Genomic DNA, 19,183 nt, shown 5'->3' on the forward strand with positions numbered 1-19,183 from the left:
AACAATGTAATAATATAACAATAAGCCCCAAGAAGCTGTGGTTTACAGTGAATTTATAACAGCTAAGAAGCGTTGTTAGTTATGAGCTGTTATAAATTCACTGTAAACCATGGCTTCACGGGGCTTATTGCTTTTATAAAATGGTTATTCCATTTACATAGTAAGGTTTCCCAGAATAAAACAGAGCAAATAAAGTGTAATGATTTTAAAAACATTATTCTTCCGCCATACAATATAGTTCCTCAGAAATGGACATCACTGATTATAATGGGTTTTGTTGTCTTTTATTTTTAATTAGAAATCATAGTTGTAATTCAGCCTGTGTTATGATTAATTTGATTATTAATCAGCTCTTTAGTACTTAATGAAAGTCAAACATTTTGGAACATTTTGAACATATTGAATAAAATGCAAACATGATATTCTTATACTGACCCACAGATCACATTTAGCCATTTTTTTTTATTAAACACTATTTTCTGTGTAATGACTGTTACTTTAGATCAGTTTTATTCTATATTCAGTTTATATTCAGAAAATTTTTAAAGCGTCCAAATCTTTTTTCTTCAATGACCGCCCGAATCTGCTCCTTGAGTTTCTCTCTGTTGTTTGAGATGTTTTTTCCAGCGACGTCCATAAGATCAGCAATCATCTCAGCGCTGTAAGCACCTTGAAAGGTGCGATATTTTTTCCTCCAGTCCTCAACTTTATCTAAAGAAACAGTAACACACTCAAATCAGAACCATTTATTTCAGTGATATTTCAGGTTTAATCAGGGCAGCTGTAAGATCTGAACTTGCCTCCACAGTTGACCGCATTAAACAGAGGGATGTGGATCACGGTTGGAGAGTTTGGGCCTTTGAACACATAGAAGTCCTTTGGTTTCTTTCCTTCATCACTGGGAACTTTGACTTCAGGAAAAGGGATCTTTAGTTTCTTGCAAGTCTCAGCAGCTCCATTTACTGTCTGCAATAGAAATGAATGAGAGAAACTTCATTAAAAGCTTTTGAACAGAATGATTTGTAAATTTTTTGAACAGAATGAACAGTAAATTGCTCTTTTTTTTAAGATATAAAGTACCACCATTCCAAAAGCTAGAGGAGATATTTACTTTTACCAAAAGACAAAAATAAAATAAGTTTACACTGATTATCCTGTTCAAAAGTTTTCACACCCCAATTACAATTCTTTTTTTGAGCATGTTTGTAATAGTGGCATATGAGTTCCTCAGTCATCCTCATTGTGAACAGATGGATCTCAAAATAAAATAAAAAATTCACACTCAATGTGAAGGTTCACATTGTTGCATCTCAATAAATTAGAATGTCATAGAAAAGTTCATTTATTTCAGTAATTCAACTCAAATTGTAAAACTTGTGTATTCAATAAATTCAGTGCACAGAGACTGAAATAGTTTAAGTCTTTTGTTCTTTTAATTGTAATGATTTTGGCTCACATTTAACAAAAACCCACCAACAAAAAAAATCTCAACAAAATAGAATATGGTGACATGCCAATCAGCTAATCAACTCAAAACACCTGCAAAGGTTTCCTGAGCCTTCATTAAGATTTCACTAGGCTACACAATCATGGGGAAGACTGCTGATCTGACAGTTGTCCAGAAGACAATCATTGACACCCTTCACAAGGAGGGTGAGACACAAACACTCATTGCCAAAGAAGCTGGCTGTTCACAGAGTGCTGTATCCAAGCATGTTAACAGAAAGTTGAGTGGAAGAAAAAGTGTGGAGAAAAAGATGCACAACCAACCGAGAAAACCGCAGCCTTATGAGGATTGTCATGCAAAATCGATTCAAGAATTTGAGTGAACTTCACAAGAAATGGACTGAGGCTGGGGTCAAGGTATCAAAAGCTACCACACACAGATGTGTCAAGGAATTTGGCTATAGTTGTCATGTTCCTCTTGTTAAGTCACTCCTGAACCACAGACAACGTCAGAAGCGTCTTACCTGGGCTAAGGAGAAGAAGAACTGGACTGTTGCCCAGTGGCCCAAAGTCCTCTCTTCAGATGAGAGCAAATTTTGTATTTCAAGGTCCTAGAGTCTGGAGCAAGGCTGGAGAAGCTCATAGCCCAAGTTGCTTGAAGTCCGGTGTTGAGTTTCCACAGTCTGTGATGATTTGGGGTGCAATGTCATCTGCTGGTGTTGGTCGATTGTCTTTTTTGAAAACCAAAGTCACTGCACCCTGTTTACCAAGAAATTTTGGAGCTCTTCATGCTTCCTTCTGCTGACTAGCTCTTTGAAGATTGAGAGCTGTACTAAATAAAAACAGTTTAAACAAAAAGCATTTTAAATGTATGAGTTCTTGCTATTTGAAAAGCTAAGCCAATGTTGATGATAGTTTCGTCACAGACCCTGTAGCTTTTTGTTTTGCTTGTAGAACTTGGCCTTAATTTCTACTTGGTTTGCTATTTTGGTCTATGGTTGATATTTCTCACTTGTTGTTACAACCCTTACAAAAAAGTAACCATTGTTTTATTATAGTATAAGTATAGTAACCATGTTTTTTTTGCCTCCATGATTACCATTTGTAAAGCCACAGTTTTACTACAAATACACGCTTAAACAATGATTAGTGTAGCAAGACCACGGTAAGTTGATGGTCACTGTGGTTTAACTAGTAACCATAGTTTTTTGGTTTTATTTGTAGTGAATTTTCGTCAGGGAATTAACCTTACAGCTACGCTAACCCTACACCATACATGTGCCAAAGAAGCCAGAGCTAACTTTTTTTTTTATTAGTATTATTTAGTAAATGATGATATCTAGGTGTTCTATTTCTTTAACTTTTGTTATAGTGTGTTATATGTGTGTGTAATACCATGAAAGGATCTCCATCACTGAAGTCCAGGGAAATGATGAGGTCAATGTCTCTGTCTTCTCTCAGCACTGAGAAGTAGGGTGAGTTCAGCAACATTCCGGCATCTATATAGTCTCTTGTCTCACTTTGCAGAAGAGTGGAGTTCACTGCTTCATCTAATCGATCACAGTGAGAAATTAGTCTAATTCTCATTAAATTGCAAGATTTAGCAGGTCTGTTCTCACCTGTCATGTTGTGGAGGAAGTTATATTTCCTTCCCCAGATCCACTCAGCCATGCATTTACAAATACTTATCCCAGCATCTGTAAAACAGTTACAGTTCTTAATTTCTTAAACTATTCTCAGGTTTTCGAGAACAACCATTTTGGCTGTAGACTTCTTGACTTAATTGTTTCATTACTGCTTATTGTGCGTAATGAAAGCAAACTATTTTTTTATATTTTACTGTTTATTGGTATTAATTCAAAAATTTTACTGGTTTCATTCATGTATGACAAATATGCATCACTTAAGTTTATTGTGTTATCCAAATGGATGGGAATTTTATATTCATTTCAAATAGCATACATAAATCTTAAATTTAGACCTATTTGTTTGGAAATTATAGACAGTTCAACTTACCAAATACCCAATTATGGAGCTGACTACTCAAATATTCACACACATTCAGGGTGAAATGCTTTATATACACTTTTTCTGCTGTTTTATCATCAATTCTCGCTTTTTTCATTGCAGGAATCAGCCGACTTTTGCCTCCAGAGAGCTCTGTAAGAAAACAGGACATGACATGTTTGTGTTGTTATTACATATTATTGTTAATGTTACTGTCAGGAACCTGCCCAGCTAAGCACCCACACCTGTTCCTATTTAACGAGCTAATCAAGGCACTATAAAACTGGTATCTCAGCACCAGTTCTGGGTCAAGCCTCAAATAGGATCTCCAACTTGAACAGTCTCATCCCACTTGTCTCCTGAGCTCCTGCAAGCCAGATATAACATATACTCACCTTTGGTGTTACACTAACCTGTGTCTTTGTTTTGCTACCCTCAGGACCGCGGATCACGAGTTCGCTACCAGTGATTCGACGGTCGCTGAAGTCTCCTATGATTACCCTGGGTTGATTCTGTCTTCGGCATCTTAGGAAGAAGAGAATATAAGTGAGCGATCAATGACTGTGGCTTTGACACTACATAACCGAGCGAACTCACCTGTTTGCATTCCCGTCCAATGTGACTCCCATACTGCCCGCATTTGAACTACAGAGATTCACTGAGCACTTGTATATATCTTTCAATAAATCTCTGTTCTGAATTCACCTACCTCAGTCTCCCGGATCTGTCCTGACAGAAGGCTCGATGCAAAACTGAAAGAGAATTCAGCACAGCCCGAGGACAGCGCTTCCAATACCCTACAACACGCACACCAATACCCCACGGAGAGATCGAAAATTTATTTCGTCATCCTGCAATTATCTGGAGCCGCGTTGAGATGGGCCGAAGCATTGTGGTGTCAGGAAACTGTGGTCACCTCATACGTCCAGAACTTCCTTCGCCATTTCCGAGAGGGGTTTGGGGAGCCTATAGACGAAGACTCTTCCACAGATCGATCCCCCGCTAAGCCCAGGATGGGTTCCCGATTCCCTGTTAAGCCCAGGATGGGTTCCCGATCCCCAGTTAGGCCCAGAAGTGTCTCCTGAACCCCAATCAAGCCCCGAAGAGGGTCCCGATCTCCCGTCAGGCTCCGAAGAGGTTTTCCGTTCACTGGCTCAGGATTGCACGGAGTCCCCCGCTGCACTGTGCCCCTCCAGACCCATGTCTCCACCTCAGCCCATCAGCCCACCGGCTCCGCTGCGTCTCTGCATCCCTTTGGCTCCACCGAGGCCCATCTGCCCAAGGGCTCCTCCGGGCTCCCTCGTCCATCCAGATAAACCTCGGTCAGTCGTCGCTCAGCTTCTGCCATGGACTTCCGGGTCTCCGGCTTTGCCTTGACCCTCCATCCCTTTGGCTTCGCCTGGCTCTTCCCTTCCTTCAGTTCCCCTGTCATCCTCACTAATCCCATCGTCTTCCCATTGTTGTTCCATCATCGTCCTGGTCAGCCGAGTCCTCAGCTCCGCCTCAGGCATGCAAGCCAGCCACTCCGCCCTTGGGCTTCCAGACTGGCGACGTCGACCTGGTCCGTCGAGCACTCCGTTCTGCTGGTTCCGTCAAGCACCCTGGTTCCGCCTCCGTAGATCGGCATCGGGATGTCACCCAATTCCCCTGTCAAAGCTCCTCCCTGGTTCCTCACACTGTCGGCTCCACCATGGTGTTGGCTTAAAGATTCTCCAGAACCACACATGGCTGGAAGGAAAAGTCCGCTAGCGCGGACCCTGGAGGAAGGGGTAGTGTCAGGAACCTGCCCAGTTAAGCACCCACACCAGTTCTGGGACGAGCCTCGATTAGGATCTCCAACAGGAACAGTCTTATCCCACTTGTCTCCTGAGCTCCTGCAAGCCAGATGTAACGTATACTCACCTTTGGTGTTGTTCTGGTACCCTCAGGACCACGGATCACCAGTTCGTTACCAGTGATTCAACGGTCGCTGAAGTCTCCTATGATTACCCCGGGTTGATTCTGTCTTCGGCATCTTAGGAAGAAGAGAATATAAGTGATCGATCAATGACTGTGGCTTTGACATTACAGAACCGAGCGAACTTACTTGTTTGCATTCCCGTCCCATGTGACTCCCATACTGCCTGCATCTGAACTATGGAGTTTCACCGTGCACTTGAGGATAAAGATTCACAGAGCACTTGTATGTATCTTTCAATAAATCACTGTTCTGAATTCACCTACCTCATTCTCCCGAGTCTATCCTGACAGTTACCTTATCCATATATTTTATTATACATTTTATAGTTATATACTTTATATGGATATAAAATAGTTATATAAACTATATTTTATATATACATATGTGTCCCTGGAGCACAAAATCAGTAAGTCGCTGGGGTATATTTGTAGCAATAGCCAACAATACACTGTATGGGTCAAAATTATCCATTTTTCTTTTATGCCAAAAATTATTAGGATATTAAAGATCATGTTCCATTATATTTTGTAAATTTCCTACTGTTGATATATCAAAATGTAATTTTTGTTTATTAATATGTATTGCTAAGAACTTCATTTGATGTTCATTTGATGTTCAGATTCCAGATTTTCAAATAGTTGTATCTAAGCCAAATATTGTCCTCCAAACAATGACTGGTTTTGTGGTCCAGGGTCATGTATTTAGCAGATGCTTTTTTTCAAAGTACAAATGATCATTTTTAAATGCAGATATGATGTGAAATATGGCTTTCATTTTAAATACCAATAATTCTTTACAAATCTGTTGTCATTAAACAGAAGGTTCTTACTGTGATGTATAATGCTTTACCGTTCAAATTTGTTCTGATGGATTCATCAAAATCAGAAGGATCTTCGCCATTCAAAACAGAGATATTCATGTTCACAAGATCCATGAGTGCCTGGTTACATTCATCTATGGGGGAGATTGGATCATCTGAATGAAACCTACATTCGTCTGCGGAGTGTGGTGGACAGGACATAGACAAAGACTCCAGTACTGCTTCTTTTCCTTCTGTTTCCTTCTCTTTTCTCATCACTTCATCTGTTCTCTCATGCTCTTCTGTCAACACATAAATTGAGTAAAGATGAATACATTGCAAAAAAACAAAACACTTTTACAGTTACAGTATCAGTTTTCCCACAAACAGAAGCAATTATATTTAAATAAAAATGTTGTACTTAAAATACTTAAATTCTTAATTAAAAATAGATACTTAAAAGCAATAAGAAATGCTTTACCCTTCCTCATTGCTTCAAGTGTTTTTTCGTTTTGAAAGAAATCTGAAAAACATTAAAAGGATCGTAATAAAATAACTGTTGACTTTAAATAGAAAAAAAGCTAAAATTCAGTCCTCACCTTTTATCTTTTGCCACATGGTTTTCTTAATATCCACTTCATCTGCTAAAGCGCTGCCGCAAAGAGCTGCAGAACAACATCAACACTTGCAAAATAAACTGCTGAGATTTTGTATGTTTGACCTGTTTAAGCAACAAGGATTTGTCTCATGGCAATTAGTAATTTATTTAATAAATTTGTAATTTAAAATAAATGTTATTTTATGGACAATGTTTTTCCCCTTAAAGGTACAGGTTGTAGGACCTGCCACGAGAGGGCGCACTATCAAAACAATAACAATCGCGTGGTTTGATGTTGCTAAGAAGGATCGTGAATGATGGGAAGTGTTGTCTTCTACCCAACCATGTTGTTTACTTGATGTGCTTATGCACCGATAGCTAAGTGAACAACACAGAGATATTTGAAGCAGTTTTACTCACCGCCTGCGGTTTCAACACACAATCGTGACCCATTTTCGTTGGGACTGCATTATCCTTAAGAAATTAACGATATGCAAATCCGGCATCAAACTGGGCCTTGTTTGTAAAACAAGCATCTTCGAAATGCAGGGAACAAACAAAAACACTTGCACAACTCCGTTGATGCTCTGTAAAAATAAACTCCATCCACTGGTCCCTTAATGCTGTTTTTTTTTTTTGGTAATCTGGGCAGGGTTGTCTTGCCCTGGCAACCAAAAACACACTTCTTTTGTGACAATTCACTCTCGCTCTGATCAGTGAATGTCTCTGCTGGGCTGTGCTCTACGGGAACGTGCGCTCTTCCAGCAGAAGTGCCCTTAGAACCCATATAAGGAAATTCCGCTCCATCTAATGTCACACAGACCCATACTCTAAAAAAACTTTCCGAAACTTGTGACAAACCGGAAGAGGTATTTTGGAACAAAAATACTCATTCAAACGTACAACTTAATTTTTGAAACTTTGTCCATGTTAAGCATGGGAATCCAACAGTGTAAAAATCTCAGTATGCATGAAATAGCATTTCACCCCCCCCCCCCCCACCTTTAAGGCTAAAATCAAAAACGTACAGCTATTGAACAACTCTGCTACTCTGTAAAACCATTATATAAAACAATTTCTGGAATATATGATGCTCTGATGTCAAGCCAGCCTTTAGCTGACCCAGATAAATCCAAACCTACATAGATGGGAGCATGATTCGGAGATAACATTAGCAGAGGACCTATAGGGTCAGTTATGTAAAGACGGGGGTCACCTCAACTTTGAATTCCAGGTATAGATTAATAATTTCTTACACCAGCTTTATTACACTCCATCCAAATTACATTAGCAATAGCATTTCACCTCTCTGCTTTAGATGTGGTACCAAAGAAGGTTGTGTTCTAAAGTGAAAGTGTTTTGGGTGGCATTATATCACAGATCCATTAAATTCATTTTCCATTGGATCCAAAGGTATGTTTATTATTAGATTATTTTATTGACTCCAATCTTCAATGTAATCAAGCTATTAAGAAATGTTGCTGATTATAGCTAAAAAATGTATCGCTTTGAAATGGAAATCAGACATTTATGTGCTAACTGGTCTTTGGTTGTCGGTAATTTGCAGCTGTGCACCATTAGAGAAAATGGAAACCATTTTTGAATTACATAAGAAAAAAAGTGCCACATGAGATCATTTGTACGGAGCCCTGCACATGACATGCAAGAAAAATTATTTTAAAAATAAATAATTTACTAATTCGTTTCCTCAAAGTACTAAGACGTACACACGATTACTATTGCGTTCATTTGAAATCAAGTGAACGCAATAATAAAACGAGGGAATACAATAGTAATCGTGTGCACGTTTTAATACATTGAGGGAATGAATTAGTAAATCTTTCACACAATTTAGCCTACTATTTTTTCCTGCATGGCATGTGAGGGGCTCCGTACATTTGATAATGTTGATTTCTTAATCGTTTTATATTGTATCTCTCCCCTTCTTATTATGTGTGTGTGTGTGTGTGTGTGTGTGTGTGTGTGTACAGTATGTGTTTTATTTTGTGTTATGTCTGATGTTTGTTTTTACTGTTATATTTGAAAAAGCAAAATACAATTAAAAAATATATATATATAGTCTACATAAAATGTACACGAAAACTTAGGAAAATAGGAATGAAGGTCCAAAACAATTTAATTCATTGGTCAAAGACGAAAAAGTGTAATACTGCTTTAAACTGTTGTAGTTTTTACCCCCCAAAAATGCAAAAAAAATTATGTTTTATTTAATTGCACTTTTGTTTTTGTTTTTTCTGAGCAAAAAATAAATATCATACATTTTGCCCTGATTTACAGAAGACACCCAGTAAAATGTCATTCAGTGTAGCAATCTTGTCAGGCATATTTACAACAAAAATCAATTTATGACATATTAAAAGACTAATTACTTTCACCCCAAATACTAATGAGTTGTAATTTTACATTTTTTACATTTGCCAATATCCTAGGTTTTGCTCATTTGTCAGTAAGAATTATGTACTAATTTAAAACACAGTAAAATTTATTATGCTCCATTATTCATTTAGATATTTTAATATGTACATGTCAGAATAAGCATGTTGTTTAAATTTTTGCATAAATATTGTGTTACACTGAATGACAATGTAACATTATTTCAACCAACTTTTGACATTTTATTCTGCAAAAACGTATTTAAAACCTTAAAAGTAGACATTTTACTTACATTTAATATGCTTTCTATGGACACAAAATCACTTTTGTACATTTTTCTTGATGCGGACATCTTAACGTCTTTGACCCTCATATGAAATTGCTTTGTTAAATGGTTAAAGTGAAAAGTGATGTGACGTGTAGCCAAGTTGGTGTCCCATGCTTGGAATTTGTGCCTTGGGATTGGAGCACTTAAAATATTCAGCAGCAATAGTCGCTCCTTTAAGTCACCATAAGAAATGTTTTGTTGAAATATAGCATCTCAATTTGCTTTTTAAATGAAAGCAATAAGCCCTGTGAAGCCATGGTTTAAGGGGCCTTGTTAGGTACGAGCTGTTATAAATTCACTATAAACCACAGCTTCACGGGGCTTATTGCTTTTATAAAACGGTTATTCCATATACATATTAAGGTTTCACAAAATAAAACAGTGCAAATAAAGTGTAATGATTTTATGAATTCATTTTACTTTGTTGGAACAGCAGCTATGCTAACGATGTCTCTATTTGTTTCTATTTTTTGCCACGGGATTTACACCTGAGAACACCTGAGAAGAGATGATGCTGACCCTCAGAGGACCTCAGATGATGCTAACCCTGAATCAACAACAGAACATTGCTACAAGTGTGACTGCATCATATAATAATTGCTGTTAATAGTGTTCATTATCTGACTGACTGCGTCTTGTCTTAATTTTTCTGAAAAATCCTGTCATACGTGCACAAACTGACAGACACCACTTATAAGCTACTACTAAATATTGTAGAAACATAATTTTCTGTAAAGTTGCTTTGTAACGATTTGTTTAGTAAAAAGCGCTATACAAATAAACTTGAATTGAATTGAATATTAATAAAAACAGTATTCTTCAAACCAGTGACTACCACGAAAGGCTCATTGCTGACCAAGAACATGTTGGTGACAGCTGGAGAGACAGTTGGCAGCCTGGGAAGACAGCAACCGGGGCTGCATGGGCTAGCACGCCTAACCGCACCTCCTGTGAAGGAGGAACCAAAAAAGCTATGGAACAAAGACAGGAAATATACCCCCAGGGAAGCCAGAGGGGGGGGGGGGGTGAGCACCCCAGCTGGACAGATTCAAGGTTAACAACCATCAGCAATGGACGAATGTTGATGATGAGCAAAGAATGCTTGTGTGGAAAGATCTGCAAGAATGAGCAGGGCCTTAAGACCCTTCAAACAAGGAAACATGCAAGGAGCGACAGCAAGCATCACAATGCACAGGTCTAACACTTGGTGAGATGGAGGAGGAGCCAGGCCTGGATACACCCCACACAGCCCAGAGCCTCCAAGTGATGCAAACAGTCCCTTCGACCAGGAAGTCAGAGAAGAGAAGGATCAGGTGGCCCCAAGCCTCTAAAACAGCAGACTGGCAGAAGATTGATGAGGATGTAGACAAGGTGTTGGAAGCAACAGCCAAAGGGGATGTTGAGAAAAGTTGCAGACTATGACGACCATCATAGTGAGTATGGCTGCAGAGAGGTTTGGTGTGGAGGAGGAGAGGGGAGTGAAGCAGCCTTACATCAAGAACCAGAGGGCAGTCAAGATCCATAACATCAGGAAATAGTTAAAAACCTTAAAGAAACAACACAAGGAAGCCAGTGAAGAGGAAAGGGTAGCACTGCCAGAACTCCATCAAATGATCAGAAAGAGGCTCCTAATTCTAGGCAGAGCTGAACGTAAAAGCAGACGAAGGACTGAAAGGGCCAAGAAGCGGGCCGCTTTTATCAACAACCCTTTTGGCTTTACAAAGGAACTCCTCGAGCAGAAACACAGTGGGTGACTGACCTGTACAAAGGAAGAAGTCGACCAATACCTTCAAGACTCCTTCAGGGACACTATGCGAGACCAGGAGCTAAGGTAGGGCAAAGCTGCGAAAACACCACCAGAGCCGATGGAGGTCTTCAATCTGATGGAGCCACTCCTGAAAGAAGTTCAGGAATTGGTGCAGAAAGCAAGGTCAAAGCCTGCACCAGGACCAAGAAGAACACCCTACAAGGTCTACAAGCAATGTCCCAAGCTACTGCATCGGCTTTGGAAGATTCTGAAGGATATCTGGAGAAGTGGAAAAGCAGCAGTGGTGAGTTGCAGAAGGAGTGTGGGTCCCAAAAGAGGACAACTCCAAGAACATCAGCTAGTTTTGGTCCTTGAAACCTTGAAAAGGCACCATGTCCCAGCCTTTGTAAGAGAGCTCATCCTGGACTATTACAGCAATTTTAGCCTGAGAGCCTCCACAGGATCAATAACATCAGACTGGCACAGATTGGAGGTGGGAATCATCACAGGCTGCACCACCTCAGTGATCCTGTTTGCTCTGGCAATTAACATGTTGGTGAATTTGGCTGAACCAGAATGAAGAGATCCCAAGTCTAAGTCTGGGAACTGCCTACCGCCAATTTGCACCTTCATGTATGATCTGACAGTGACCGACGAGTCAGTGCCTGGAGGCAGGTTGATCCTGGCAGGGCTGAAGAGGGTGATGTGATGGGCCAGGATGTCATTTAAGCCAGCAGAATCAAGAACACCAATTCCTACCATCTGCGAGAAGCCAATCAAGAGCTTGGGGAAGTTCTTTGACAGCAGCCACAGGGACACAGCTGGAAGAATGGCTCAAGGACGTTGACAAGTCAGCCCTTCCAGGAAAATTCAAGGCATTGATTTATTAGCATGGGATTCTGCCAAGGATAATGTGGCCATTGCTCCTCTATGAGTTTCCGATCACTACGATCTCAGATCTGGAAAGAAGAGTTAGCAGCTACCTGAGAGGATGGTTGGGACTGCAAAGGAGCTTGGGCAGCATCGCCCTATATGGGAACTCTGGCAAGCTCACACTCCCCTTGAAATACATTGAGGAGGAGTTCAACGTCTCAAATGCAAGAGAGGTGCTGCAACTCTGTGAGTCATCAGACTCCAAGGTCTCCGGAGCAGGGGTAGCAGTCAGGACAGGCAGGAAGTGGAGAGCAGAGACTGCAGTGGTTCAAGCAGAATCATGGCTATGTCATGGAGTCCTAGTGGGAACAGTGGCCAGAGGAAGGGCTGGACTAGGAACTATGCCTTTTGACAAGGCTCAGAAGAAAGAAGAGGAGGCAATTGGTGCAGCACGATGTGAGAGCAGCCATGGAGGAGAGGAACAGCAGATCAGTGGGAATGAGAGAACAAGGTGCCAGGACGAGATGGGAACAAGTTGTGGAGAGGAAGATCACGTGGAATAACCTCTGGCAGACATAACCTCACCGTATTAAGTTCCTAGCTCAGGCAGTCTACAACATCCTTCCCAGTCCATCCAATCTCCACTGGTGGGGCTTGGCTGATACACCAGCATGCCCACTCTGCCAGGGGAAGGGGACCCATGAGCATATTTTGAGTTGCTGCCCAAAAGCTCTGGGGGAAGGCGGATACTGTTGGCGTCACAACCAATTGCTCAAGACCAATGCAGAGAGCATATGCAGTGCCATCATTAGCTGTCGAAGGTCCAAACCCTGGAAGCAAATCAACTAATTCATCGGAGCTGGGGAGAAACCAAAACCAACATCTAGTGCAACATCAGGGTTTCTTAACAGTGCACAGGACTGGCAGCTGTCAGTGAATGTGGGCAGTCAACTCATGTTCCCGCAGCATGTCGATGAAACCACCCTCAGGCCTGACATTGTCCTAAGTTCAGAGACAATGAAGAGTCTCGTCATGCTGGAGCTTACAAGAGAAGGAGAAGTACAACAGTTTAGTCAGCGACTGCCACAGGAAAGGCTGGAAGGCTAGGTGCTTGCCGGTGGAAGTTGGATACTGTTATATACATACTATTATTATGAGAAGACTATTATACTAAAATGCTATGAATTTTTATAGTTTTGTTGCCATGTTTCTCTCCACAAAAACGAGTTCGCATTCAGAGTCCCGCAGATATGTTCATGTGCGTTAGGGCCCTTTTTGCAAATAGCCTATAAGTCTTAATATAATGTTGTGTTGTTTAAATAACGAAGCGTATTCTATATGAAATTATGAGTTGAATCCCATTGATTAAAAACTTGCTATCAACATCACTCTACTGGCCATCTTCAGCTCACGCAGCTCAAAACGGAAATGCAGAACATTAACTGCTAACATTTTAGGCTAACGTTATAATGAGAGCACTATTGTAAAAAAAAATGTAATAAAATTGTTAATTGTTAAGGTTTTGCTGACGTTAAGTGTTCTGTTCATCAAAACATAAAACATTATTTACCCCATTTATATCTGCAAGGTGTTCATTACACATTTTCCCTGTGTGTTAACATCAGTAATTATGTTTGTCGAATGCCTGACTTGACTTTTGTTAATGTATTTTGCCCCGCCCCCAAACATATAATTCAACTATTGGTCGAATATCGGAAAGATTAGAAAATTCTGATTCGACTATGAAAATCAGTAGGGGACAGTCCTAATTTGTTATGAAGTCAGTTTTGACTATAAAACAAATATAGTATATTTTTAATAACAGATGGTTTCCGGTCCTTTATTCTGATTGGCTGAGCCATGTTCAAAGCTGTTGTAAATTACTCTACAATCACACAATTCTGTTTATGTTTGTGTGTTGCTCGGCAACCACTTTATTACCACCACTCTATTGAACTACTATACATTGTTTGGTGGAAGAATACTGTTTTTATTAATCAACGCCCCTTAGCTTATAAATTCCCTGTAAACCACAGCTTCTTTGGGCTTTTTGCTTAAATAAAAAATAGAATGAGCATCAAATACAAAATTACACCCATAAATAGCCATGCTAATTATTTTTCTGAAATAGCAAATAATACAGACCTAGAACCGTTTGATAACTCGTTTGCAGAGATCAGTGTACAATATGCAATCAGTGTATTAAGCTATATAAGTTGATATTACAAAGAAAGTGTTACCCAAATATTAAACTTATTAAATATTAATTAAATATTAATTAAAAGTTTTTTACCTTGCAGGTACAGCATGTCAAATTCATCCTGATGTTTTATCTTTGAGCCTTTGTGAAACTGGCTGCCAAAGTCGCTGGTGTCCACAAACACTCCAGAGAGAGAATAACCTGCTTCATATGGATTGATCTCAAACCAGGGGTCTGCAAACAGAACACATGTCCATGTAACTACTGTCACGAGCACATTAACATTTCATCCCTTTTCATGCATCACACGCAGACCTCCGTCATTGCTCTGTTTGCTTTGCTTGTCGATCACTGCATAGATGGGAAACGGGTCTTTATTGTGCTGGTTCCGCTGCTCTGTGAGTGTGTGCTCATCGATCTACAGAAAACACACATCATGTTATTGTATTATAGGTAGACGGTTGTGAGACATTCAGTTTTTTATCTTAAGGACCTGAGGCTCAAATGGAGCTTCATATGACATTTCTACAGTGAGAGAATTTATCAAGAGAATCAGTGGAGATTCGTTACCATTTCATTCTCATGAGTGGCCTTATTAAAATAAATATGACTGCTGGCTTAGAGAGAAATGTTCCAATTAAAACTTGAAGTACGTCCTTTTTGGAGATGTCCATCAGTTTTATCGCTAGGTTGGTTGCTTCTTTCTCAATTTAAAATGTAATACTTCTGTAGGCCTATGTAACCTATAAGTCTACTATAGGAGATGCTGAACCCTTTTTTACAAACAGAAATGTTGCATTGCCATAGTAAATAACACTGAAAATCTATCAAAGTTCTTTCATATTTGACCCTGGACCATAAAACAAGTCATAAGTGTCATTTATTCTAATTTGTTAGGATAGGACGATATTTGGCTGAGATACAACTATTTGAAAATCTGGAATCTGAGGGTGCAAATAAATAATCTAAATATTGAAAAAAAATCACCTTTAAAGTTGTACAAATGGAGCTCTTAGCAATGCATATTACCAATCAAAAACTACGTTTTAAGAAATTTACAAAATATCTTTATGGAACATGATCTTTACTTAATATCCTAATGATTTTTGGCATAAAAGAAAAATCTATAATTTTGACCTATACAATGTATTGTTGGCAATTGCTACAAATATACCCCAGCGAGCGACTTAAGACTGGTTAAGGTTTTGTGCTCCGGGGTCACAAATGACAAAATATGTGACCACAAAGCCCAACCTGTGTAGCCCGATTCACAAACAAATAACTGCTATAATGAACCAGTTCTTTTTAGTGAGTCAGAAAACAAAAAGTCCAATTCACAATCACTGAATAAACATCATTTGGCCACTGAACTGCAAGATATAAATAAAAATGATCAAATAACCTTCTCTATACATAAACCTCAAACTATAGTAGCAGGCTGTAAATCATTCCACCCTATAATTTTCTGAATTATGAATAAAAATGAAACCTGTAAAATCCATCCCAGGTCATGAATAGTTACAGACCTCTTTCACATATGACATGACGACCATCACTGCCCAGACGTCAGTCAAGCTGAAGAAGTCTTTCCCATAGTAATATTTCTTCAGTTTGGCCATTGCGTCTGTCAAGCTGACTTCAGGACCTCTGATTCTCTCAATGATTTTGTTCTTCACAGTCTCTAGTTTAGTGGACCAGTTTGGTTCTTTGTATAAGGAGGCCATGCACCTGGAGAGAAGAACATACTGCTCTCATTTTTGACATTCAACTCAATTCAATCTCTGTGTGTTTGTTGTTTCTCAGGGATAGTACCAGGTGGATCCAGAGACTCCGCTCAGATAAAGGATGCAGTCCAGAAGACCTGCTTTATCAAGCTGAACCAGGGATCCCAGCAAAGCCACCATGGCTCTTTGTCCTCCTCCAGAACCCAGTAATGCAATGTTTGGCACCTCTTTCTGAAATGCACACACCATTCAAAGTATCAGATATCAGAAGTATGGGTGTAAGAAAATATCGATACATGTGAATATCACAATATTTTGTTTGGCAATACTGTATTGATTCTCAGAATCGGAATATCGATATAAAAAAATAATTCATACAAGATTAATGTCAGTTGTTTCGTTTTAAGTTTACATTCTGACTGCTAGATGGCAGTCTTTGTCTCTGAACGACAGCGAGAGTAACAGGAAATACTAGCATTAGGGCACGCCAATAATGTTAGCATTAATATTAGGGATTTTGTTTTTCGATACGATACTGATACTTTTAATGGCCAGTATCGTCGAAATTGATACCGATACGATGCTTCTAAACCAAACTTTCAAATTATGAAATTTATTTAATTATTATGAGTACAATGGGTAATAATGCCTACCTAACTTTATATTTGAAATGCATTTAAACATTCAATATGCCTTAATTGCAACTTATTAGGTTATATTTTTTGTTTACACATGGTTAAATTTTGTTTACTGTAGTGGTAACCATGGTTCATTGTCATAAGGGACTGCCAGTAATAGGCTGTTGCATGCATAAAATGCAACCTTTTTATTCGGAGTGTGTATGATTTATATTAACAATACAGAATACAACATGAGCAATATGAACTTTTAACATTCAAATTTAAATAAATGTACTGCACAAACTAGGGTACAATTTCAATGGGTTTATTGTGAAATAACTCAAACATATAGCCTATGTTTTTTTGCATTGTTCTGGGCTGCCTTTTCCAAAAACATAAATGCTGTCTTATTATAGGCTACTCTTGGGAAACGCAGCTCTATTTAAATATACTGTCGGAAGTGAGTTAACGCTCTCTGTAATTGATTAATTCTGCCTTGCAACATTTGCATGTTTTCAGATGAGCAGGAAAATGACTTGCACACAATTATTTCCTAACATAGGTTATCCGTCCGATTTAAGGCATATTGTAGGCATTATTTTTATTTTAATAAACAAAATCACTGGTAAATAAAAACACCTTAGTATCGATATTTTTTATTTCAGTATCAATCATTTTGATGCCTTCATTGCTATCGATACTTCAGGATCGATTCGCCCATCCCTAATTAATATTGCTGCTAGTAATGGAGGATGAAAGAATTGTCCTTGATCGGTGTACAAAGCTGTAGTGTGCCATCATTTGGCCTTTTGTGGGAACATCCACCGAGGGACCATGGCGAGGGCGCCACCTCGGTCTCGCCGCATCCCATGTGAAGAGGGGCTCACACGGTGCAGCTGCAGCTTTCTCTCATTTTGGGGGTGTTTTGTGCAGTTTGGGCCTTGCTCTCATTGCGGTTTAGGCGATTCCACGCGGAACAAAAAAAAAAACAGAAAAACCTGTGAAATGGAAAGGTTCGACAAATGTATTTATTTTACTGATTTACAATTGTTTTGTTTTCTTTAGAAATCATGTAAGCACTGCACAACCAGTAGTTCAATAACGTTGAATGTTACAAGGACTGATTATTTCAAATGCAGATCCCACTGTGTTCCGGTTAAATAATTGTTATTTATTTATTAATAAGGTTGGCATATGGTGGTGTGTTCTTAAAACATACAGAACTACCACATTTTGCTACAAGTTTGATTGCATCATATAATCATTGCTGTTAATAGTGTTTATTGTCTGTTTGATTACGTCTTTAATTGATTTTCCATACATTTCTGCCATATGCACATGAACTGACAGTCACCACTGATAAGCGACTACTATATATTGTAGAAACTTGATTCGCAACGATTTGTATTGTAAAAAGAAACTTGAACTGAATTGTGTTCTTAATGACAGGTTTCCTAAAAATATATCCTACTCCTAAAATAAGAAATATCCCAATATATAGACTTGATGACAGTATTGCAATGTATCGCAACACATCATATCGGATACGATATACAATACACAGCCCTAATCAGAAGTATCAAAAAACTTGGAACTCTTGCCACCTGCTTTGTAGTTTAATGGAAAATTAACTGAGATATACAGTAGTTTACAAACGTCTGTTCCCATCCCACATGTGACACACCCTGTGACTAATGTAAGTATTAAAAATACTCAGGCATGTCCAGTCTTGCTCCTGAAAACACACACTTCATTTACAAATGTTTATTGTAGAAAGTTTGAAAGGTATTAATGGATTAATAGATTTAGATAAAACAACAGAATGTAATGATGACAAAGTTATAGGAACGGCATTGTTTTTCACAATGAAGAGATGAAACTGATGCTTGACAGCTGATGTTCATCACCCAACACATCATCTGTAGTTCATTTAAAAATAAGCAGTTGGAAATGTGAAGTATATAACATAGGAGGTTTTACCTGACTGCATTGAATCTTAAGCTTCTTCAGGGATTGTAAAACAGTGTTTCTCCTGCCGGCTACAAACTCCTGCTCATTCTTATTCAGTACGTTTTTGTTTCTCCTCTCAACGCTGAGGAAGCCACAGAGACAAACAGACAGATCAGTGCTGACATGAACATGACTTGATATATGTGAACCTGGACCACAAAACCAGTTATAAGGGTCATTTTTTTAAAAACTGAGATGTACTGTATGCATCATCTGAAAGCTGAATAAATAATCTTGCCATTGATGTATTGGACAATATTTGGCTGAGATACAATTATTTGAAAATCTGACATCTGAGGGGGGCAAGAAATCTAAATATTGAGAAAATCATCTTTAAAGTTGTTCAAATGAAGTTTTAGGAATGCATATTACTAATCAAAAAATTAAGTTTTGATATATTTACAGTAGGGAACTTACAAAATGATCTTTACTTAATATCCTAATGATTTTTGGCATAAAAGAAAAATCATTTTGACC

At 38.8% G+C, this 19,183-nt stretch overlaps 1 protein-coding gene across 1 annotated transcript in view; it reads right to left on the bottom strand.

The window, feature by feature from the left end:
- Positions 1-272: 272 nt before the first annotated feature.
- LOC127958226 (cytosolic phospholipase A2 gamma-like) overlaps positions 273-19,183 on the bottom strand; it is a 19,989-nt gene continuing 1,078 nt past the window's right edge. The window contains exons 4-15 of the mRNA XM_052557021.1: positions 16,165-16,307; positions 15,879-16,080; positions 14,668-14,770; positions 14,446-14,586; positions 6,812-6,877; positions 6,694-6,735; positions 6,263-6,514; positions 3,463-3,606; positions 3,066-3,143; positions 2,842-2,996; positions 801-966; positions 273-711 (exon numbers count right to left, since the gene is read on the bottom strand). Of these exons, the coding sequence (XP_052412981.1) occupies positions 521-711; positions 801-966; positions 2,842-2,996; positions 3,066-3,143; positions 3,463-3,606; positions 6,263-6,514; positions 6,694-6,735; positions 6,812-6,877; positions 14,446-14,586; positions 14,668-14,770; positions 15,879-16,080; positions 16,165-16,307 (1,683 nt within the window). The 3' untranslated portion in view covers positions 273-520. The remainder of the gene's footprint in view (positions 712-800; positions 967-2,841; positions 2,997-3,065; positions 3,144-3,462; positions 3,607-6,262; positions 6,515-6,693; positions 6,736-6,811; positions 6,878-14,445; positions 14,587-14,667; positions 14,771-15,878; positions 16,081-16,164; positions 16,308-19,183) is intronic.

Source organism: Carassius gibelio, chromosome B5 (genome assembly GCF_023724105.1).
Source record: "Carassius gibelio isolate Cgi1373 ecotype wild population from Czech Republic chromosome B5, carGib1.2-hapl.c, whole genome shotgun sequence".
Lineage (NCBI taxonomy): Eukaryota > Metazoa > Chordata > Actinopteri > Cypriniformes > Cyprinidae > Carassius > Carassius gibelio.